Here is a 20922-nt window from a genome sequence, read left to right as displayed (position 1 = left end):
ATATATTTGAAATGTACCAGTATTGTAATATGATTTGAATGTAAAAACAGTATGAACTCAATCAGACAGATGAAGCAAAGGGCTGATCAAAGGTTCTTATATGAAATGTGCATCGGCCCTGAGAACCGCATTTAGACTGTGGTTCACGAGGCGGTATCAGTTCCCGTTCTGCTCTCTATTAGTAGTAATTGAAGAGCATTTGGATAAAGCAAGTGGCACTTGACAACAAAAACAAAGTACTTGAGCTGATGATGTCACTGACCAATAAGTGCACTCTTTGAATGACCAAATATGCTGTGCAAGGAAGAATCTCCAACCGCTGGACAGAGAACACAGATCATGTGACCAGTGGCCTGTGTCTTTGATGTACATATATCAGTTTCAGTGCTTCTACATTGTTCTACAGAGTGACACACAACACATATCCAAGGATGACAGATACCTGTCCCTAACATTTCCCGTATCCCACCTCAATAGAAGCAAACGTACTTTGCAATACAACATGAACACATTAACTACATTTTACCTGACAATTAGTAGTTAAACATTATATAAAGCGGAACCTTATATTGCATTTACTACATTAATCTGATTATTTAGTGAAAAAAAAAAAACATTCAGTAGTGGCCAAAAGTGATGTCCGGCCTAGGAAAACCGGCAACTTCACCATTTATTCGAACGATAGCCTATTAAAAATGTGTTCAAGATTTTGTAAGCATATTGCATAGTTGTGTTTGGAGTCAATTCTTTTATTTGTGATAACGCAATGAAAGTGCGGACTTGTTGTATGTATATTTTTTACTGTGAGCTTTTTGTTTTAATATGCTTCTTCTTCTTTTTTTCCATAGTGAAATAAAACTTTATTGCCAAATCATTTAGTCAGATAAATACCTTAAATACCTTAAACAAGTTAAGTGTTTTGTTCTTCCCTCATATATAAAATATATAAAATATTTTCCTTATATTTTGTTGGTTTAATTAATTTTGTAGGTCATTAAAAACAAATCCCCCCAGACGTCACTTTTGGCCACTACTGTATTTGGATAAATGTAACTTGCTTGCGGTCTATGATGGAGGGCTCGACCTTTGAATAACCCCATAATTTATGAATTAGTAATAAAGTAGACATAAAGGTGAAGATGGGCTGATGAGATGAAATAGTTGTGACTGGAGCCATGTAATGTATTGTGCTGCATTATTTACTTAATATACCATTTTATATAGGCCTACATTTATAGTGAATTTGTATTAGGCCTATATTTTATTTTTATCTATTAATATGTATGCCAAAATAATTTAATGTTGCCTTGTTATGTTGTTGATTTAAAGCTTAGTGTAGGTTACAAAAATCTGAAAGCAATATTTTGCGTTCATATATCATATATATTTAGGGATTTTAGGAGTGCTTGTACAGGTCAAAAAAGAAAAACATGGAACATGTTGTTGTTGAAGAAGCAGCAGAAGAAGAAGAAGAAGAAGAAGCAATTTGTAGGACAGAAGCGCCCTCTAGTGGTGAAGTAATATCACAGAACTCCAGAACAGAGTTTGAACATCATATAACGAGACGCGTTTTGAGGCAAAAAAAAAAAAAAATGTTAATATTATTGTGATATGATTTTGCTTTTTTTAACAGCTTTTCACAATTGCTAAGACGCTAAACCCCATTCATTCTACGTACAAAATTCTGCAAAGGCCTAAATCCATTTTTCGAATAAATCACTCTTTCTGAAAAACCTTAAACAAGTTCAGGCAGGTAGACACCATTTGCAACTCTCATGCACTCTTTTTGCAAAACTCTTAAAAACATTCTACACTAAAACACATTTTGCGCTGTGATGCACTTGTGTTGCAAGAAGGTACACAAGCAGCAAAAGTTAAAAGAATATTTATTCATTTACTCACCCATGTCGTTCCAACCCCGTAAGACTTTCGTTCATCTTCAGAACACAAATGAAGATCTTGAGAACTTTCTGTGCCTCCATTCACAGCTTCACAACTGACACTTTGACGCTTCAAAAAGTTCATAAAGAGATCGTAAAACTAATCCATATGCATTGAGCGGTGTAGGCCAAATGTTCTGAAGAGACTTGATCGCTTTATACGATTAAAAAAAAAATAATAATAATTTAGACATGTATTTTTTATTTATTTATTTTTTTACTTAAATTAGTTTGCTGTATGCAATAGCCTATAGGCCTACTTTTGTGTCATTTTTACTGTAAACTCGTGCTCTGGATGCTGTGTTCTCCATTTTTTTATGTAGTATCTAATGAATGCTCTTTATTGTTTATAGCCTGATGTGTGTATGACCTGAAAGCTTATTGGTCGATTTTGAGAACAGGTGAAATGGTTTTGAGACGATTGTTTGATTTTGCCTGAAGAGTCGGTGGTTTTGTGAAGTTAGTTTGAAAATTTGTTTTTGTGTTTAATGTTGTGGGAAAATGGGTGAAGGTTTAGTAGAAATGACGAAAGGACCAGCGTTCTCACGACACGTAGGTCGTAATGTGACGCGGCGGTGACGTCGCGGAGGGGGAAGTTGTTGTCTTTGCTCGTCTATTGTAGCAGTGGATCAGTAACCGGTGAAACCAGTCTCTGGTCCCGGTATAAACACAATAATGTGCCAATGAGTCCCTCGTGTAGTTGAGGCTGTAGTCGATGAAGGAATGGAGGTGCTGGACAGTCCTCTCAATCTCGTAAGTGTTTGTTTACAAGCCACATTAGCATGCTAGCTGCTGTTAGCTTAGCCGTATTTAATCACTGAACAAATTAAAATACAGCTGCGAAGAGTTTTACGTGTCCGGAAACACGTGCAGCCATTTACCCGGGGTTTTAATTCCGTTAACCGTGATGTGAAGGCGTCGTATAAACCGTGTTCAGGTTTTTATGTAACGTTAAGTTAGTCTGTCGGAGTTAGCCTCTAAATGTGTGTTTGTTTACTGCTGACAGCTGATCACCTTCAAACAAACAAACACACAGGTAGCCTACTTTATTAACATATGACTCTAAATGTGTGGTTTATTGTTTCCTAGAATCTTTTGACATTTATGCCAGTACGTCATTGAAAGCTGTTCTTGAGATGAAGATCCTGAGATCACTTGTGGAAGTGATTCTATTATTTTTTTTTCAATAAAGTTTTTCATTGGAAATTATATTATCAGCATAACAAAGATAATCTAATCATTGGATCTATGTGTTATTGTTTTTTGACAGCTCTTTCTCTCTCTCTGCTAGCTATATTGTGAGATTTAAATAACATAATAGCTAAATGTCACGTTATTTACTTAAGAAAACAAAAATATGATATAATTACTATATACATATATATGATATATAAAAGAGGGTATTTAGTCAGTTTTGCAGACTAGACGTATATTGCATGGCTCCAGTGATAATTCTTCCAGCATCAACCCATCATCTTCACCTTTATTTTATTACTAATTTCGTTTAAGAAGTCCAGGGGGTAAGTAGTAGAGGACGAGTCCTCCATCATAGACAGCAAGCTAAGCCTATGGGATTCTCCCCTTCTGCTTCAATGACATGACCATGAACAAAACCTGATAATCACAGTCTCCAGAGTCCAGCATGATTTTAATACCAGGACTAAACTTTTTTGTGTGTGTGGTCCGAACCAAGCAAACCGAACTAGAAGTGTGAATGCACCCTAAAGCTACATAAGACGTTATAATAAGTTGCTAAATAAGTTACATAAGTTGCTAAACTCTGCAGGACAGTGGCCCTCCAGGACCGAGTTTAGAAGCAGGAAATGAGCTGTCATTGATTATCTGTTCTGTTATCAGTCTTAGGCTAGTGTTAGCAAACACATGATGAAATAATGTAATATGTTATATCATCTCTTTCAGGCCCATCAACAGTCCAGGAAAGCAGACCGCTTGGTGGCTGCTGGGAAATTTGAAGATGCCATCTCCTGCCACAGAAAAGCTGCAGGTGGGTTTCTGTTTAAGTGATTCTCATGGGGACGTCTATAAAAATACACCTGCGTGACACCTTAGTGAAGCAACTCGTGCTTTCGGATGGCAAATTATTCACAGTGGTAACAAAATGTCTGTTATTGTAATTCATAAAATTTGAATAATAGGAAAATAATAACACATTTATTATTTAATTATTTAAATATCCTATTTAAAACATGAAAAGTGACACACTGTAGTTTGAATAGTTTTCTGTCTTAGATTTTATTTCTCAAAATGGTGGATATAATAAAATAAAAAAAGTAAATTAGCAGTAATAATAAAAAAATTACAAGGTAGCCTATACATTTGACTCATTTAGTTGTGCAAGCCGTAATTTACATAAATGTAGATAACAAATATATTTTTTAAATGATTGCGTACTATAATAATGGCCTGTTTAAAAAGTTTACGTGATTTAGATTTTCTTTTCCATTCGCTGTAGTGGAATATTATTCTTGTTAACAGTTTCCAGCATTTCAGTAATAAAAGTCTCCATATTTGTGGTTTATATCCATAGTGGTGAAAAAGGATTTGCAAAATGACTTTTGGATTGATCCCTTCTTGTAAATTTACAGATGTAAATGCAGACGGTAATTAAAGTACCATACAACCTCTATGTTTGTCAAAAAGCAGTTAGTCATTTCTCGTGTGGTGGCAGAAAAACACAGACTTTCTGGATTTGGATGGAAATGAAATCACAGACTAGCCAGGGCTTGACATTAAAAATAATTATGTCAGCACTCAGTGGCGTGTAACGCAGTCACTCCTACTACCCACTTTGGCGGGTTTCATTTTATATATAATATATATATACATTTTTCAATTTTAGACTTTTAAAAAGTCACCACATCCAAAGAAGTGTTGTGGAAAATCTAGATTTTCTGATAAATATCGATACTGAAATATCTGCCACGCTTCCAATGCTCATTTTCCACAGAACAGATACACAATACCAGCTGCTCTTTCTTGCTCTCTCACCTCTCCAACAGCGACTTACACACACACCGTCTCCTCTCACTCGTTTCATTTGCTCCGCATCAATATTGTTGTTGTTACAGGGCTTGAATTTAGGTGTGGGATTGCGCATAATTTTACTCATTCAGTACTAAATTCAGTAATTTTTTGCTGCTTATTGCACTTAAACAATCAAATACACACAAAAATAATGTAAAAATGCCGGTCTTGGGGAGTATTCACGTAAACACAGTCAGTGAACGTAACATAAAATTCAGTTGAGAAAGAAAATTAATGTAAAAGTAAAATGGATCTGTGTGTCAGTCTTAAAGTGAAATATAACTGCTGCCAAATTATGAGATGATATAAAAAATATCTATATGGCAGTTTTTCCCCATGGTATTGACGTCAAAGTTGTGGCCAGTGAAAATGCAGAGTGGCTAGTAACTTTGTAAAACCACTAGCCACAGTGGCTGGTAGAGTTGTCAAAAGTACCAAACTTCGATACGAAGTCGGTCCTGAAATGTAAAAATGTGACGATACCAGCATTTCCCTCTAGCATTTTGAGCGCTGTTGAACGGATTCATGACCACATAAATGATCAACAATGATATCTTTGACGCTCTTCACCAAGCGTATCCTTGGAAACACGTGAGCATTTAAAAGCAGGCGTCTATCAGCGGATCCCTAATATATCCGCGGCGCTTACTCAAATACTCCTGTTTGTATCTGTGTAAGTGTTCGATGAAAAGTGTCAAAGACAACATGTTTTTGAAGCGTTGATCATTGTAGCCAATCACAGACATAGGCTATATGTTGAGCACGTCAACAAAATGGCCAATGAGGTGTTACATCTGTTCAACTGCGCTCGAAATGCTGGTATCGTCACATTTTTTAAAATTTAGAACCGACTTGGTACTGAAGTCGGTACTTTTGACAACTGGCTGGTGAGGAAAAAAGGTCATGTCAAGCTCTGAGACTAGCCCATGTAAATGTTGAAATGACCTTACATCCCCATGAGAAACGATTACTGTCAAAAAACGAAGTGTTTCAGTCTCCTCAGGTTTGTCTCACAAATGCTCAAGTTCTTGTATAATCTTTGACTAGCACAGGGCTCGATCTGTGATTGAGAAACCAGCCCTGGAAGCGTGTGCTTAAAAAACCTCTCATTTCTCCACAGAACTTCTCAAGGAGGCCATGAAGCTCACGGAGTGTGAACAGGTACGCCTAGATGCTCATCAGTATCCGGTTTATTATTGTTTTGCTGTGTGGATAGATCAGTTCTTGAGGTGTTCAGATGTTTTTCCCTACGCAGGCACGCTTGTCTCTGGAGCTTCAGAGGGACAGCCACATCAAGCAGCAGAGACTGATCGAGGAGCGGTGGAAGCGAGCTAAGCGAGAGGACAAGCCCAGAACGCTCCAGCATGTCTCCTCCGACCAGACGCCGCGCCGTTACCTACAGCCAGGAGGAACGTCTCAACCCTCCGAACGCGAGTACGACACCTGGCTGTACCTCCTGAAGAACAAAGGCACCGTCCCCGAGCCCTGCACCGGCAGCAAAGCCCAGAAAGACGACAAAACCCGTCTGGAAGAGCAGCAGACCACCATCAATGACCTGCGCAAGCTGGTGGACCGCCTGGTGTCTGACAACGAGCGCCTGAAACAGGAGAGCGAGCGCCTGCGGGCGGAGAACGTGCGGCTGAAGAAGGAACACTACGCTGATGCAGACTTCGTGGAGAAGTCTGAGCTCTGGGTGCTTCCGCAGACGGCCGAGGAGCGCAAGGCCAAGGACATTCCCATCCCACAGCTCCCTCCACTGGAGATGCCCACTCAGGAGATCCCTCTGGAAGACCTGCCCGGGCTGGAGCTTCCTGAGGACATCCAGCAGGAGCTGCAGGAGCTGCTGGACGGAGAGAAGCTGTGAACACTCACGCACCAAAGGGAGACCTCCACCGCCACCGAGTGCCAGAGGAAGCGCGTTAGAAAGATCTGAAAACGCGCTCGGCCGTCGGCAGGTTTGGTTCACGACTTTTCTCAGTGGCGCCCGTAGCGATTGGATATACGAAGAAAGAAAACAACTCTATTTGAAGTACGTGTGCCTTTTTGAACATTTCTAACGCATTTTTTTGGGGGTTATTTTTGTCATGAAGTACAAGTGAAAAGGGACATCGGAGACGAATCTGTCGGACACTATGCTATCAGACTTTTTATCAGCAAAATCCCACTTGGAATTGAAAACTATTTCCCACACAGACACTGTGAATTACATCCATTGTGTGTGTGTGTGTGTGTGTGTGTGTGTGTGTGTGTGTGTGTGTGTGTGTGTGTGTGTGTGAGAGTGTGTGTGTGAGGGTTTTGTGCAGTACCTGTGTTCATGCAGTTTCAGTCGTCTATCAACCGCAGATTTAGGGCATAGAGGAAGCCAAGAGGCATCAATGCAATTCGTTCTGGATTCTGTTTCCACACACACACATAACCAGCTTTGCAGCAGCACTTGTTTCGCCTTATTGCAGAAGTCCTGTAGATCGTCATCTCTGCCAGATCGCCAACAGCCGTGCTAATGACCGTGGATTATTTCTATAGGAGAAGGGACTTTGGGACTGAACATGAGTGTGAGACTATTGCATTCAGAACTATAAGCAATAATCATGTCATGTGCTCCAGTATCACTTCTGTTTCTCACCTCCACTGTTTCCTGCTCAGCCGTGTCATTCTTCAGCATAGGAATGGAGTTGTCCCGAAACCTTCACTCTTCGTCCACATCAGGAACTCTGGATGAACTGACGTTGTTATTCGTTCTTTTGAAGCTTCGTTTTGTACTGTACTCATCAATCAAGGATCGTCTGGATCACGATGCTAATATTTTCAGGTTAATGATTGCACAATCATACATTGTCTAACAATAAACCAGGTTCAGTCCTCACACTAATCAAAAGCGTACCAACATGTGCCAGACGCGCCTGGGAAGAGATGAATTTATGGCTCATATTTGTGTCATGAAGAGGGAACCAAATCCACATTTTGCTCTTTTTATTATTATTATTAATTTTTTTAATTCAATGTTTAATTACTGGTTTACCACAGTAATCAGGGTGCATCAGATTGTTTTGTTATTTTACATTTTGTTTTATGATGTAAAAATCAATGAAAATCATACGACGAAAGTGTTTTGATGCATGAATGGCTGTTCTGCAGTAGCTGTACGTACATGATTAAGATATTGAAAACAAGAATTTATGTATAATTATTTTGTGAGTTTACTTGTTCTGACAAGCATTAAAGATTTTAACAAGTGGAAGCATTAATGTGAGTTGTTTGTCCACCTGCTAGTTTTGCTGTTATATTCTTCTTACAAAGGTTTATTTGATGAGTAACATTCAAAGCTATTGTAAAACAACAATGGTACACATTTGTGAGTGTGACTGCACATCTGATGAATTCGGTGTCAATGCACTCGTTTCTGCTGCCTGGCAACTGTACACAGTTGGAGGATATTGAATTGTATAACTTAAAATAAATTCTTCATTTTAAATTAATGGTTTAAATATTCCAGGCTGTCTCGCTATTAAATATGAGGTCATCATTTCTACATTTCCACAAGTTCAATAGCGTCCTCTTGTGCCCAATCTGTGAATGACAGTATGTTTATAAGCGGGCAAACTTTGGCTATTAGTTAACATTATTTTCTCTCGCTTTTGGAGACATCAGCAATTTCTGGAGCAATTTGTTACATTCCGATGAAAGATTATGTGAATCTGAAGAAACACCTTAGGAACAAACTCGTGTGAAGTGCGCAGCGAGGCTCATTTTGGAAGAAAGCGCGACAGTGTTGTATGAGCACGATTACATTGCTGAGTGAGATGCATTGTTTTTTTGTTTCGTTTCTACTCCGTGAAAAAATATATTTCCAAAAGAACTCAGACAGCAACAGGCGGAGTGATACTGTGAAACATGTTTAAACCCATAAAGGTACAATTTTATTGACCTATCATAAAACTTTTTTTTTTAAATGATAATGCTTTAACAATAAGCATTATATATATTATATCTTTCAAAATTCTATTAACAATGGGCAAGACAATTAATTGTGTTTTGTACCCTGCTTGTTTGTTTTCTTTATCTGTTCGAATCAGTGTTAAATGTATACACACACACACACTCTCTTTTGGCCAAGCTGTCATACAAATAATTAATGAACACACGCAAAACAAGAGGGAATCAATCAATTTTTATGATGTATGTTGTGGCCAGGGTATGCTTTTTCCAATGCTTTTGTTTTTCTATGCATTTTTTTTTTTTGCACAGTGAAATAAAACCTGTAACTGTATTTTGCCATATACTTTTGTTAGCTAAATACCATAACCAAGTTTGTTTTGTTCTTACTTTATTTAATATATATATATATATATATATATATATTTTCCTGATTTTGATGGATTAATGGAACTTGTAGGGTCATTAAAAACCAACATCCCCTCTGGACATCACTTTCGGACACTACTCTGTGTGTGTATGTGTGCGCACGTGTGTGTGTGCTGAATTCTTCTTCAGCTGGTCAATAATGCAAAAAGCAGGCATTTATTTGATAAATCCATTTTAATGGAAAATGTAAAACCCCTTTGAACTTCAATGTACAAAGCATGTAACACTTGCACTTTAAAATTTGAAATTGAAGCAAGCCATGTTTAAAAAAATACATCAGTGAATGTATATATGTATATATTTACACAGCATAGTACGATTTCCTTTTTCCATTGAACTTCAAAAGTTCACCATAGTAAATCTGAACATAAAAAGGAGAAATGAGTTTTCTTAAATAAATTACAACTTTTTTTTTGTAAATGTCTCCATTTTACAGTGAATACTTCTTAATAAAATGCTGAAGTGTTATTTATTAAGTCTTTCTTTACATAATAGAACTTTACAATGTTTACAATTGTTTGGCAGTTCTTTTTTCTCAAAAGATATGGCATGAGGACATGAGACAGCGGATCTCTCTCACAGTAACTCCAAGTCTCCAAAGTAGTGAGCGGCATCAGAAATTCATTAGCAAACTGTACAAGTCACATTTACATTTGATCGAGAACAGAGCAGAACTCCAGAAAATAAATACGATTCTCCACTGAAACTATACAGTAGGAAAGAACAAAAGGGGAACGAAAGCAAACGGACGGACAAACACTAGTTGTGGATTATCTTCAGATGCGTGTCATCCTGATGGGCTATACTGCTATGGTGTCGGTAACAAATAAATACAGCTTCCTGGTGTGTGTTTTTTCTCTGCTTGGCACTGGAGGTTTGCGGTGTGAGCGTTAGTGTGCATATTTGGGTGTCATGAGTTGGTCTCCTCTTCCTCCTCCTCCTCAGCGCAGCACCTCTTTAATGTTCCCACGGCATTCTTCACGCAGTGGTAAAAGATGTTCTTGACCTGAGGGAAAGGGCAGGCTGTTAGAATGACGCGACTGACTCGCATGGATAAAGACGAGAGCCGAGAGACTGGAGACAATAAAAACAAGCCCACTGGGACTCTTATTTTGAAATGCTATTCCTGTTTTTTTGGCCCCCACCTTAAAAACATTTAAGACATTGACCTTAAATTTGATCAAAATGAATTTCAACACATTTTTTACGTTGATATTTGTAGCGTTCATGCGATCTCATGTCGTAAAATGCATCTGAAAGTATAAATATAGATAACAGATTCCAGTAACCGCGGACATGTTGTGATTTTCCCTCTACCTGTAGCTTATCTTCATAGTTGATTTCCTCTTTGGAGGATCTGAGTTCCTGGGTTAAGTGGAACGAATGCACCACATGCTCCGGAGAGACGAAGTCATTGATCACCTGGACACAGCTGTGAAGGTTCTGCACCTGTATGGATGAGACACACAAACGTGAGTGTGTGCACTGATGCCATGGGACTACAGGCATTGTCAGAATAAATGTCACCCCTGGTAAATAGGATCAAAACTGGCTGTATATCATAAAGATGCTGCCGGTACTCTGGGACTTTAGTACAGAGAGAGGAAGTGTGCCTGTGATTGGTTCATTATATACGCTCACCTTCCCTTAATAACATGCAGTATGTGTAATTGTAAATAAATCAAAAGAAAATAATCCTATAAAGCCTACATTTTGTTGTACACAACCTACTACTGTAGCAATCTATAATGAAACCCTCATGCCTTCTGTTGTTTGATTGATAGATCATACTTTTTTTAGCAAGTCAAAGACATTTTTATTATAATTCTAAAACGTTTTGCTGTGAAATCTTTACTAATTTTTATCAAGTAAACGTAAGAATAACTTTTATATTGTTCGTAATATTTTAAGATGAGCACATGAAGGAACTTAGGTTTGCTTGATGATCCATACATTATTTTCAGAAAAATCATGTTAAAATGTGAATATCAAATGATACATTAGGCTTTTGAGGAACATTTATTTGTTCATCTCTCAATCATCATTGTATTACATTGCATTAAATGTTTTGCCTCCACAATAAAAACTACAGGATATGGATCATTAAACGAAGCATTTAAATATCATCTTACTAAAGACATGTTATTGGGGGATATAGCGTGACAACTAATATATGTATGTATTTTGTGCAATGGTCTTCTAATCTCATTGATTTACATTACAAGCTATCAGAATCTTATCCTCCTTATTACCCATATAAATATCCGCAACTGCATTAAATATTGTATTTTCCCTGTATGAGCTCTATATTCTCCTACATCATTCTATATGAGCCATAAAAGCCAGATCTATCAAATATGATACTCAACAAAAAACATAAATGCAAACTTTTGTTATATATATTTTGTCTAAAGGTTCAATAAACTGTTCCATTTAAAAAGAAATAGATATAATTTTTATGATTTCATGTGTCAGGCTTTACAGGAGTAAAGTAAAGTTTTAAATAATTCAATGACATTCAGACATTAAGTGTGGCTTAAGTGTCTGAACACTTGTTTAGCAACACTGTAAACAAGACATCCTTAAGCTTTGTTGCTTTCCATGTCAATCAAGTGGGCTTTTTTGGTCTGAATAATCAATACTACAATATCTACTTCAGAATCAAGAACATATGCCGATTGCAGAAGAGGAAGGAGTGCAGCGAGACCTGGTGCAGAGCTCCAGCAGGGATCAGGACTGAATCCCCCAGAAACTGCACCACAGTCCAGCCCTGAACGGCGTGTTCGTCCAGCAGACGCTGGCGCAGCTTACGGCTCAAGTACCAGCCCGGCTCGCGGATGGGGTCGTGATCCGCTGGGATCTCCACGCCCTGCTCTTTCGCCACCTGTCACGCACAAACTTTGAGTTAAACCAACAACACACGCACAACACACCTGCAGACATATGAAATGAATCGTCTAAAACACCCTTGTGCTAAGAACGCAGGGTTTTGTGAGGACACTCGCTCAGAGAGAGAGAGTGAGCGTCGCCTCACTGATCCACTGTATTATTTTAAATCAAATCAAAATAACCTTGTGCAGGAACTCTTTAATCTTCTCGCCGTCTTTGCTCGTGTAGATGTGCCACAAGGCTCCGGGAGTCTCGCTCGAGTCCTTTAATCTTTTCTTTACGTTGTCATCCAGATCTTCCTCCTCCAGCCTCTTCAGCACTCCTGTGTGTTTGGCACAAACACATTCATGCGGTTACACAGCAAACACATCACAGTCAGCTTCATTTATTATAAAGGCAGGGAGCGCCTTCCCCCTTTTGAAGACGGAGCGATGTTTAAAAATTAATGGAGAAGTGTGTGTGTGTGCGCGTCTGGCTTATATACATATATATTCTCCTCATGTCTGAGACAGTGGTTTAAAAATAGAACGGCCATCGCAGTATGAAAGAGAAAAGGGAGAGGAGCAGCTGTTGGCATGAGACACGAAGCAAGGATTGCAAAATTACTTCAAGCTTAAAAAGTAAGACAAAAAATGTGTCGTTCAGAAATCACACCCACGATCACACTGATGAACGTCAGTGTGAACTATGCCAGTACAACCATAAAAGAAGTCATTTACACACTGTATCTTTAAGGTACAGTGGCAAAAACGGCCTGCTTTTTTACACCACAGACGATAAGGTCTTGCTGCATCTCTTTGATGAATGCATGTTGTCATGACTTATGAAGACATTTTTGCTTAGGGTCAAAGGTCACCTATGGCAGTGGTTCTCAACCAGGGAATCAGCAAACATTCAAGGCAACTTAAATGATTTAAGACAAAACAAGTATTAAAATAGCTAAAAACGACTAAAATGAGTTAGATTAGACAGAAAGAGGAACAGGACAGTGAGAAAAATGATCAAAGTGGGCCAGGAGCCGGTCTCTGAACTCGGGTCACCCCTTCGGTTTCATTCATCCCTTCAACAACTTGGAGAGCCTGGATATACGAGGTAGCCTAATTTTAAAAGTGGGACTTCTAGATCTGGATATGTCATGAAATTTATAAAATCTTGAAGCGCCATATGCATATTTATATTGATCATACATTTTTCGAGTTTCGCCAAGTTTTAAAATATAAAATAAAGTACATAAATATATAAAGTAAATATTATTATTTATTTATTTTAAATCCTTATGAAGCTTATCCAGTAAATCAAGAACAAATGGAATAGTCATGGGCCTTAGAGTGAAAAAGGTTGAGAGAAACTGGCCTATGGTGCTTCAGATCACATCATACCCTGAACAGTTCAAATAGCTTTTAGAGAACTGTCTACTGTAGTGGACACGCATCAGATAATGAACTGTAGACGATCAGAGAGAGCGCAGATGATGTCATGTAAAACTACAAATGGTTTTGAGTTGATACCATAGTAATATGGCCCTTTTAATGTGAAACTTCTCCATGTTTTGGATTGAGTGTTTAATCTGATGAGTGCGGAGGAAAGCTCTTTGCAGTGCTGCTATGGCCATGTACAGGCAGGGCAAACTCATTCCAGATGCAGCTCTCACATTTCATTGTTTCCAGGGAGGAAACCATGTTCTGTTTTTTTTCCGTTTTTTTCTCTGAGCTCAGGGGTTTATGGAACAATTCATCTCTAGCAGCTTTTCCCCCGCCGTCTCTTTCTCTAACACGGCTGACCAAGCTAACGGACAGGCTGTTGACAGTTGTGTGGCGAGCTGGTCTCAGGCTTACCAGTTTTGGAAAGGACACCATTCCCTTTAGCCACTCCAACATAAACCAGCACGCTGACGACGTCAGACACCTCCATGTGCAGGCTAGCTGTGCCAAAGTCCTGCTCCTGAGATGCCGCCACACCTGTGACATGGATCATACATCATTCAAGTCCGCATGTTATCAAAACAGGCTTCAGTTTTTCATTCCCATTTCATTTCAATCCCATTTAAATTAAGCATAATTAGGCAATACAACAAATACTACCATGATATACAAATACTTTGCAAATAGTACAGCATTTTTGCATTACAGTAATGTCAGATTATTTTCATGTCACCATTTAGAGGATTTTTTTCCTAATTATCATGAAAACAATGCCACAATTCAAACAATCTAAACAGTCCTAAAATAGGCCACATTTTCTTTTCTTTTTTAAGTTATTTTTTATTTTATTTTGTGGTGAAATATGACAGGTTTGATGAGATCCTTCCAGTAATTTAATATAATTTTTGATGAAATTATAAATGTTTCCACAGTAAAACAATGCAGTAAACATAGCAAGCTACTAATAAATCTGCCAGTGAGAATGTGAGAGAGACAGTACCGTAAGCGCAGCAGAGGCGCGGGCCCAGGTCCGGCCGCACAAAGAAGGAGGGCAGATGGGAGGCCAGGTTGAGGTTTCCCTCGGGATCTGAATACTCAGGCATGGGGAGGTTCTTCATGAGATCATCATACCTACACAATGAGATGACGCACATGCTAAAACAGAGCTATATATCCGATCAGAATGTACGAATGAAATGTTTAGTGTCGTGAAGCAGCATTCACATAAATCAATTTTGTGTTCCTAAGTTCGCCAGGTACCTGGAGGGCATCAAAGCCATAAACTCCTCGCCTGAAGGCCAGTCTTTCAGTCGATACACCACGCTTTCTCCATCTTTAGACTTGGGACGCTCTGTAGAGAGGGCGTGATCAGCATAAATAGAAACAGACCGTTTAATTAGATAAATGCTTATTTGTCTACTTCGTGTGGCACTCACTCGTGAGGTCTTCAAACCCGTCCCAGAATTCTTTGACTCCTGAGTTGGACATCACTCCATCCTTGCAGTTCAAGAGGTCTCCCTGGTGATCAGCAAACTCTTGGTTGAAGGATTCTGCCTTCCACAAGCTGGCGTTGAGTTTCTTGTGCACCCCAGAGACCAGCACAGGCTGCAAAAACAGCACACAGGAAATAGCCTTTTAATGACAGCTGAGATCACAAACTTACTTTTTGAACAGTGGAAACAAAAATGAGGTCTGGTTAAAAAAAAACACTGCAAGATGGATTACTCTAAAGACTAAAGTGGCTATTTACATTTGTTGAAAAGCCTTAATCTGTGAGTTTATTATAAACTGAGTGCCAAACTAGCGTCTGTGAAATTGCAGAGGTCAATAATAAGGATGGCACACTGGGGTTTCGGGCGAGTTGATGGATCAGTCACCTTCCCTTTTGGACGAGCTTTGTGTTTCATAAATATGAATTTACATTATAAATATGAATGTACAATACATATATGAATTTACATTATAGCGGCTTAATTTCCAGCTTTTAATTTTTTCTCTATTTCTAAATATTATTTTTGTAAAAATATTTTTGTGAAGAAAAAAGTTATATTGGTTAAAATACAAATTGATCAATCATTTGTGGTAAAGCAAGTCAAAACTGAAACTGCTGGCCTGACTGTGCAAACTGAAAAAGCATTTCATATTATTTGTTTATCTCAAAAGTCCTGAACATTCTAAAAACAGACAACAGATCAGCCTTAAAAACATCTCTACAGTAACATAAAACTGACTTTTCATGTCTTCTCTTATCTTGGATTTTTCCACTGAGATCACTGCTCTTTATTCTAGAACTGCCTTCTCTGGGATGAATATTTGCGATACTTTCTGACTATTTCAGACATTTTAGAAAGACATGTCTACCCTTTGAAACAGCCTTTGCATTGAGAACCTGCCTACATAGGCAGCTTACTAGGTTTTCCAAGAAAGCCTGTGTGTTGAGAGACCAACATTTCATAATGTCAGTTTACTTCCTGCAGAGCTGTAAAGTCATGCTCCACTGAGCAGAAGTCAATAAATGTCATCTTGGAAAAGGAAGTGCAGCTCAAACCCAGAGGGGCAGAGACAGAGGCTGTGTCCAAAATCACCCTCTATACCCGTATCTAGTGTACAAAACCATAGTGGGCAATATTGAGTGCATTCATTCAATCCTTTAATGCACCCCAATAATGAGTGTACAGCCAATGCACATGTAATGCACACCAATGTCCATGCACTGTAAGTGTTGTGACAAATTAATTACTGAATCTCGCCATAAAGATGGCATCCACAACCCTTTTGGTGCAAAAAGTGAATGGGTGTTAGTGGCTGATTTCGGGATGCAGCCAGAGTCCTCTGTTTGCGTGTGACTAGAGAAAATGGATGTATGCCTCAATATTTCTACCTCACACCTCTTCTGTATCCTTCTGTCCATTAATGAAAAAGTACCTATATGCTCACTTGAAATGTTCTGCATTAGAGCAGCACATGTGAAGAGGCATTACATCTTATAAAAGCATCAAGGCACTTAATGTCTATAATTGCCTTTGTGAAGTAGACACTGAATAAATGGTCTCTAATGTATGGCACATTTCTCTCTGGACACACTGCACATACAGTTTAATGCAGACTGAAGTAAGACAAACCAGACAACAACTGTCTGCTGAGCTAGAGACACTAACCAGCAGTAGCAGAAATTGCATTAACCAAAACTTTAAACTTGTCTATAACAGATTTCTCATTACAAATTTTGGAATATGTTTTGCGTGTATTGCGCTTTCAAATGCACAGTACTTGCAAAGATGAAGTTTATGTGGAGCAGATAAAACCAGCTGCTCTGAGACACTAAAAACACTGGATCATGAGCTGCTCGCTTGTAAAAGAACGTAGCTTCACTCTGAAACATGTAACACTAAATTTATATAATTAAATTTCAGCTTCTGCGATTTGATAATCAAACCAACTGGCAAGAAAAGGTGCGAAAATTGGCAGAAATCCAGTCATTGCAATAGGAATTCCCCACACAGTTCACCGCACTGACCAACAGAAAGCTGCTTGGTTTGAAAGTGACTTCTGTGTGAGCAGTGCTTAATACATCTCAACGCTTTTTTCATGCCAAATGTCACTGAAATTTCTCTAATGTGACCGCACCTTAACACTGTTTCATATACTCGCCAGTGCCAATTTTTATTTGATGCTTGTTTCGTTCTCCACATAGTCCTCAGGACACAAAATATGGAAATTCACTGGAACACGGTAATCCATGTATATAATCAAGGAAACAAAATCAAGTATAGATGGATAATGATTATCTGTAAGAGGTACACAAAATTATTAGGATGATCCTGGCAGCAAGAATATCAGTGGAAAAGCCTCAAGAGGAGTGACCCAAAACACTACATGAGAATTGGGATTTTTTTTTTGGCTTCAAAAGAACCACCGCTCCAGCCGAACAAAACGTAATGTAAGATTCTGTATTTTTGTGTGTTTGTTTCACGGACCTGTCCTTGTCTCCAGCACTCCCTGAAAAGTTTCCAGTTGTTGCTGTTGCGGTGGTCTTTGAGCCAGAGCAGCTTGCGTTCGTAGAGCCAGCAGTGAGAGATGTCAGTGTACAGTTTGGGCGTTTCTTCCACTGTTTTCTTTTTCTCTGCTTTGGGCTCCTCCAGAGGCTCGTGCTTCAGGTTCAGCTTGGTGCCACGGCCCGCCGGGATCTTGTTCTCCACCACAGAGGCGATAATGTCATCCAGGATGTTGGGCATGCTGCGACCACTCTTGACAATCTGTGGAAGACAACAAATGAAACTATAAGCTATTTTAGGACAATGGACATTAGTTTTAGTATTTTTAATATTGTCCACCAGTCAAAAGTATGGAAACGCCAAATCATTCCTCATTATTACTATTACTAATAATTACTAAAAAGCTAATTTTAATCATAACCCTTTAGATCAAACGCTTTTTAAAGTCAAGCATGTGCATAGTTTTGATTGGGTGTGTATATGTTGCCATCTCTGTATGCTAATACAGTCTCTCTGTTTGAGTGTGATCAGTAGATGTTGCTTTTCTGACCTGTGAGGCAGTGGAATACACAGGAGCGAATGCGATGCCGGCATCAGTAGAGCCCAGGCGCAGCTTGCCTGCGGTGGTGGTGAGAAGGTCTCGTAGGGTTGATCCCTGCTCCAGGGATGATGCTTTACTGTGCAGAGACTCCAAAGGATCTGACTGATCCTTCTCCTCTTTTATCTTCCCTACAAGTGACTCCTTATTTTCTGCAGGAGAGAAGCACAGGTGTACAACTGTTCAAACCTTAGATTTCAATCTCTTTCACATCATATGAAAGTCAAAAGCAAAAGAAATAGTAAGACTTTTGGTAATACATTGCACCAAAACATTTCCATTATATTTTGTTAGAACTGATTTAGTGGGACTGTTTATTATGAAGTAGGGAAACGCATAACCTTTTGTATTAGATTGACCACGTCAAAAAAGGGATTGAAAAGGGATGAGACATATTTAGAGAACAGCAGAGAATATCACAGACTTGAGGGTAGGCTCTTTTTCAAGTACCGAGAACAATAAACTGCTCAAAAAACTAGCAAAGCACCAATATGCCATGGCATGAACTATATACTGTATTGATATATTTTTAAGAGCTGATTTAAAACACCAAAAATGTAGACTTTTCAAAAAAATGTACTTTGTAATTTTTACTAAATGAAGAAACTTCTATATGCTGCACTGGGCAACAAACTGAACTGAACGTGTGCCAACGACCACAGGGCTGATGGTCTTTTAAGTGCAGTTCATTTGGAGAGAGCAGCGTGTTCGGCATGTGAGAGCAGCTGAAGAACTGGATAAACATGTGGTTAGGTGAGCTCTTTAGACTGTGGGAGCTCACAACTGAGACGGCCTGTAACGTACACCACTAAATGTGAGGATTGTGGAATGTTGGCGGCCTGTCAAGCACGCACACGCTTGCAGAGAAAGGAAAAACACGGGGCAGCTGGCAGACCTCCGGCACTTGGCTACCAATAACTTCAATCATACCTTTTTTTTATTGTAGTTTTATTGTTTTGTACCCACCCTTCTTTTCTTCGCGGGACTTCTGCTCGGCCAGATCTGCCAGGAAGTGCAGAGGCGACTGGGACTCGGGCGGGGTGAACTTGCTGTCGGTGCTGGTGTCGCTGACGGGACTGCTCCCTCCATTGGCCTCCACCTTCAGAGAGGAGTTCTGCTGGCCGCCCTCAGGCTTACACAGAGAGATTTTGTTGCTGTGATTAAGCACGTTCTGTAACACCTGTGAAAAGAAAAGTGTGTCAGAGACAGCTCAGCAGTTTGAGGAAAGTGAGGGGAAATATTGTGGACTTTTAGTGGTTGAGAGATGAACCAGGACTGAATTCAACATTCCAACGCAGAACAGAATGTGAAAAGAGTGTGAGAGTGAGTTTGTGTTTACACTGAGAGCACGCACTTTCATGAGGCGTACTCAAGGCTGATGCCCAATTTCATTTCATGTTAACGGAAATGTGGCTGAGATGTATGGTTTGCTCAATGAGATGTACTGTCTTAAGGCCTTAGATCACATCTGATCGTTTTGTCAAAATGTATTAATGTTTTACTGGCTGAACAAGAAACAGAATTGAGTTGAGTCACACCAGGTCACTGCTGAAGTAGCAAACATACAGTGTTGTAACATGGTATCCATTACTTTTCTCATGCTGGTCAGGATAAACCTATCATGTGATTACTGAATTTGACATTTGATTGAATAATTTTACAGAAATTGCTGCTGGGGCAGATTTCCATTTGTATGTCTGATACCATTCCTTGAAATTAACAGATTTAAATGATTATAATAGTGATAGGAGCAATCCATTTCTCAATATTTGGCTCTTTTAAGATTGCACTGCTTTTTATCTCTGTCCAATAAATTCTAAAATAAAGATATATTTACATGAAATGCAAAATGACAACACGTTCTTATTTTCTGAAAGAAATTAAGCGAATTAAACATCTGCCAATGGTGTTCAAAAACTCAACTTTTTTCCCTGTGAATTACCCCATTGGGAGATGTCATTTTGCTTCTCAAGTAAATGTCTTGATTTATGGCAAGACACCCCAGATGAATAGGATAAAAAAATTAATTAACTAATTGATATCATCATACTTTCCCAGTTGATTATAAAAAAAAAATGTATTACAAGTTTTCTGAAATATTATGTTTAAATATGCAAATGACATTAAATAAATAACTACCGGTACACACTAATTTGCATATTTCCCAAAAAATCTGGAACACTGGATAAAGTCAGGTTCGAAATTTCAGGTTCAAAGTTTCATTTTGTTGACATATTAGAGTCAAATGTATTCTGGAAGGGATTCTGGGTATCTCTTTTTTATCACTCCATACATAATCAGAAAATACTGTCAACAGCCAGAAAACAAAAAATCACCATGTTTTTAGAAATAAAATGTGTCTAAAATCAGGCAAATTATATATAAACAAACACCTATGTAAAAACCTTTAGGATATAGATAGGAGTAAAACTGTAATGTGTGGTGTAGGTAAAACAAATTTTGAGAAAATGGTCTTTAAAGATATGTATTATAATTGAAATCTACAGATGCAAATAGATAATGTACAACAAAATAAACCCTTAAAATAGTATGTTGGATATTTCCTTTCCATTAGTCTGAAACAACATCTTATGAAAACTGAGTGCTATGCCTGTAGCGTCTTACCTTAATGAATGTTTATATATTTGTATTGGAAAACAAGACAAAAATAG

General features: G+C 38.6%; 3 protein-coding genes across 11 annotated transcripts in view; 1 reads left to right on the top strand and 2 right to left on the bottom strand.

Annotated features, from left to right (window-relative positions):
• The window catches only part of egr2b (early growth response 2b), a 37198-nt gene extending 34952 nt beyond the window's left edge, over positions 1 to 2246 (bottom strand). The window contains exon 1 of the mRNA XM_079595448.1: positions 1903 to 2246. Within this exon, the coding sequence (XP_079451574.1) occupies positions 1903 to 2025 (123 nt within the window). The 5' untranslated portion in view covers positions 2026 to 2246. The remainder of the gene's footprint in view (positions 1 to 1902) is intronic.
• Positions 2247 to 2333: 87 nt separating this feature from the next.
• Positions 2334 to 9406, top strand: nrbf2b (nuclear receptor binding factor 2b). 2 transcript variants are annotated; one of them, XR_013795684.1, is made up of 5 exons: positions 2334 to 2693; positions 3861 to 3945; positions 6106 to 6146; positions 6241 to 7225; positions 7263 to 9406. XR_013795684.1 is itself a non-coding variant. In XM_079595570.1 (4 exons), exons 1-4 carry the CDS (start codon positions 2664 to 2666, stop codon positions 6847 to 6849), a joined length of 765 nt encoding a protein of 254 aa, XP_079451696.1. In that variant the 5' UTR covers positions 2349 to 2663; the 3' UTR covers positions 6850 to 8256. The 2 variants fall into 2 exon arrangements, 1 of the variants encoding a protein (XP_079451696.1); XM_079595570.1 differs by having other exon boundaries at positions 2349 to 2693; positions 6241 to 8256.
• Positions 9407 to 9508: 102 nt separating this feature from the next.
• The window catches only part of jmjd1cb (jumonji domain containing 1Cb), a 132828-nt gene continuing 121414 nt past the window's right edge, over positions 9509 to 20922 (bottom strand). For all 8 annotated transcript variants that reach the window (XM_079595560.1, XM_079595559.1, XM_079595558.1 and 5 more), the window contains 11 exons: positions 19217 to 19430; positions 18203 to 18402; positions 17635 to 17913; positions 15094 to 15262; positions 14918 to 15008; positions 14658 to 14788; positions 14072 to 14194; positions 12419 to 12558; positions 12055 to 12231; positions 10665 to 10796; positions 9509 to 10353 (listed from right to left, as the gene is read on the bottom strand). In XM_079595560.1, coding sequence (XP_079451686.1) covers positions 10258 to 10353; positions 10665 to 10796; positions 12055 to 12231; positions 12419 to 12558; positions 14072 to 14194; positions 14658 to 14788; positions 14918 to 15008; positions 15094 to 15262; positions 17635 to 17913; positions 18203 to 18402; positions 19217 to 19430 — 1752 coding nt within the window. In that variant the 3' untranslated portion in view covers positions 9509 to 10257. The remainder of the gene's footprint in view (positions 10354 to 10664; positions 10797 to 12054; positions 12232 to 12418; positions 12559 to 14071; positions 14195 to 14657; positions 14789 to 14917; positions 15009 to 15093; positions 15263 to 17634; positions 17914 to 18202; positions 18403 to 19216; positions 19431 to 20922) is intronic.

The sequence above is a fragment of the Phoxinus phoxinus genome, assembly GCF_949152265.1.
Source record: "Phoxinus phoxinus genome assembly, chromosome: 21".
Lineage (NCBI taxonomy): Eukaryota > Metazoa > Chordata > Actinopteri > Cypriniformes > Leuciscidae > Phoxinus > Phoxinus phoxinus.
Note: the sequence above shows the minus strand (reverse complement) of the source record. Positions and strands in the feature narration are given on the sequence as shown.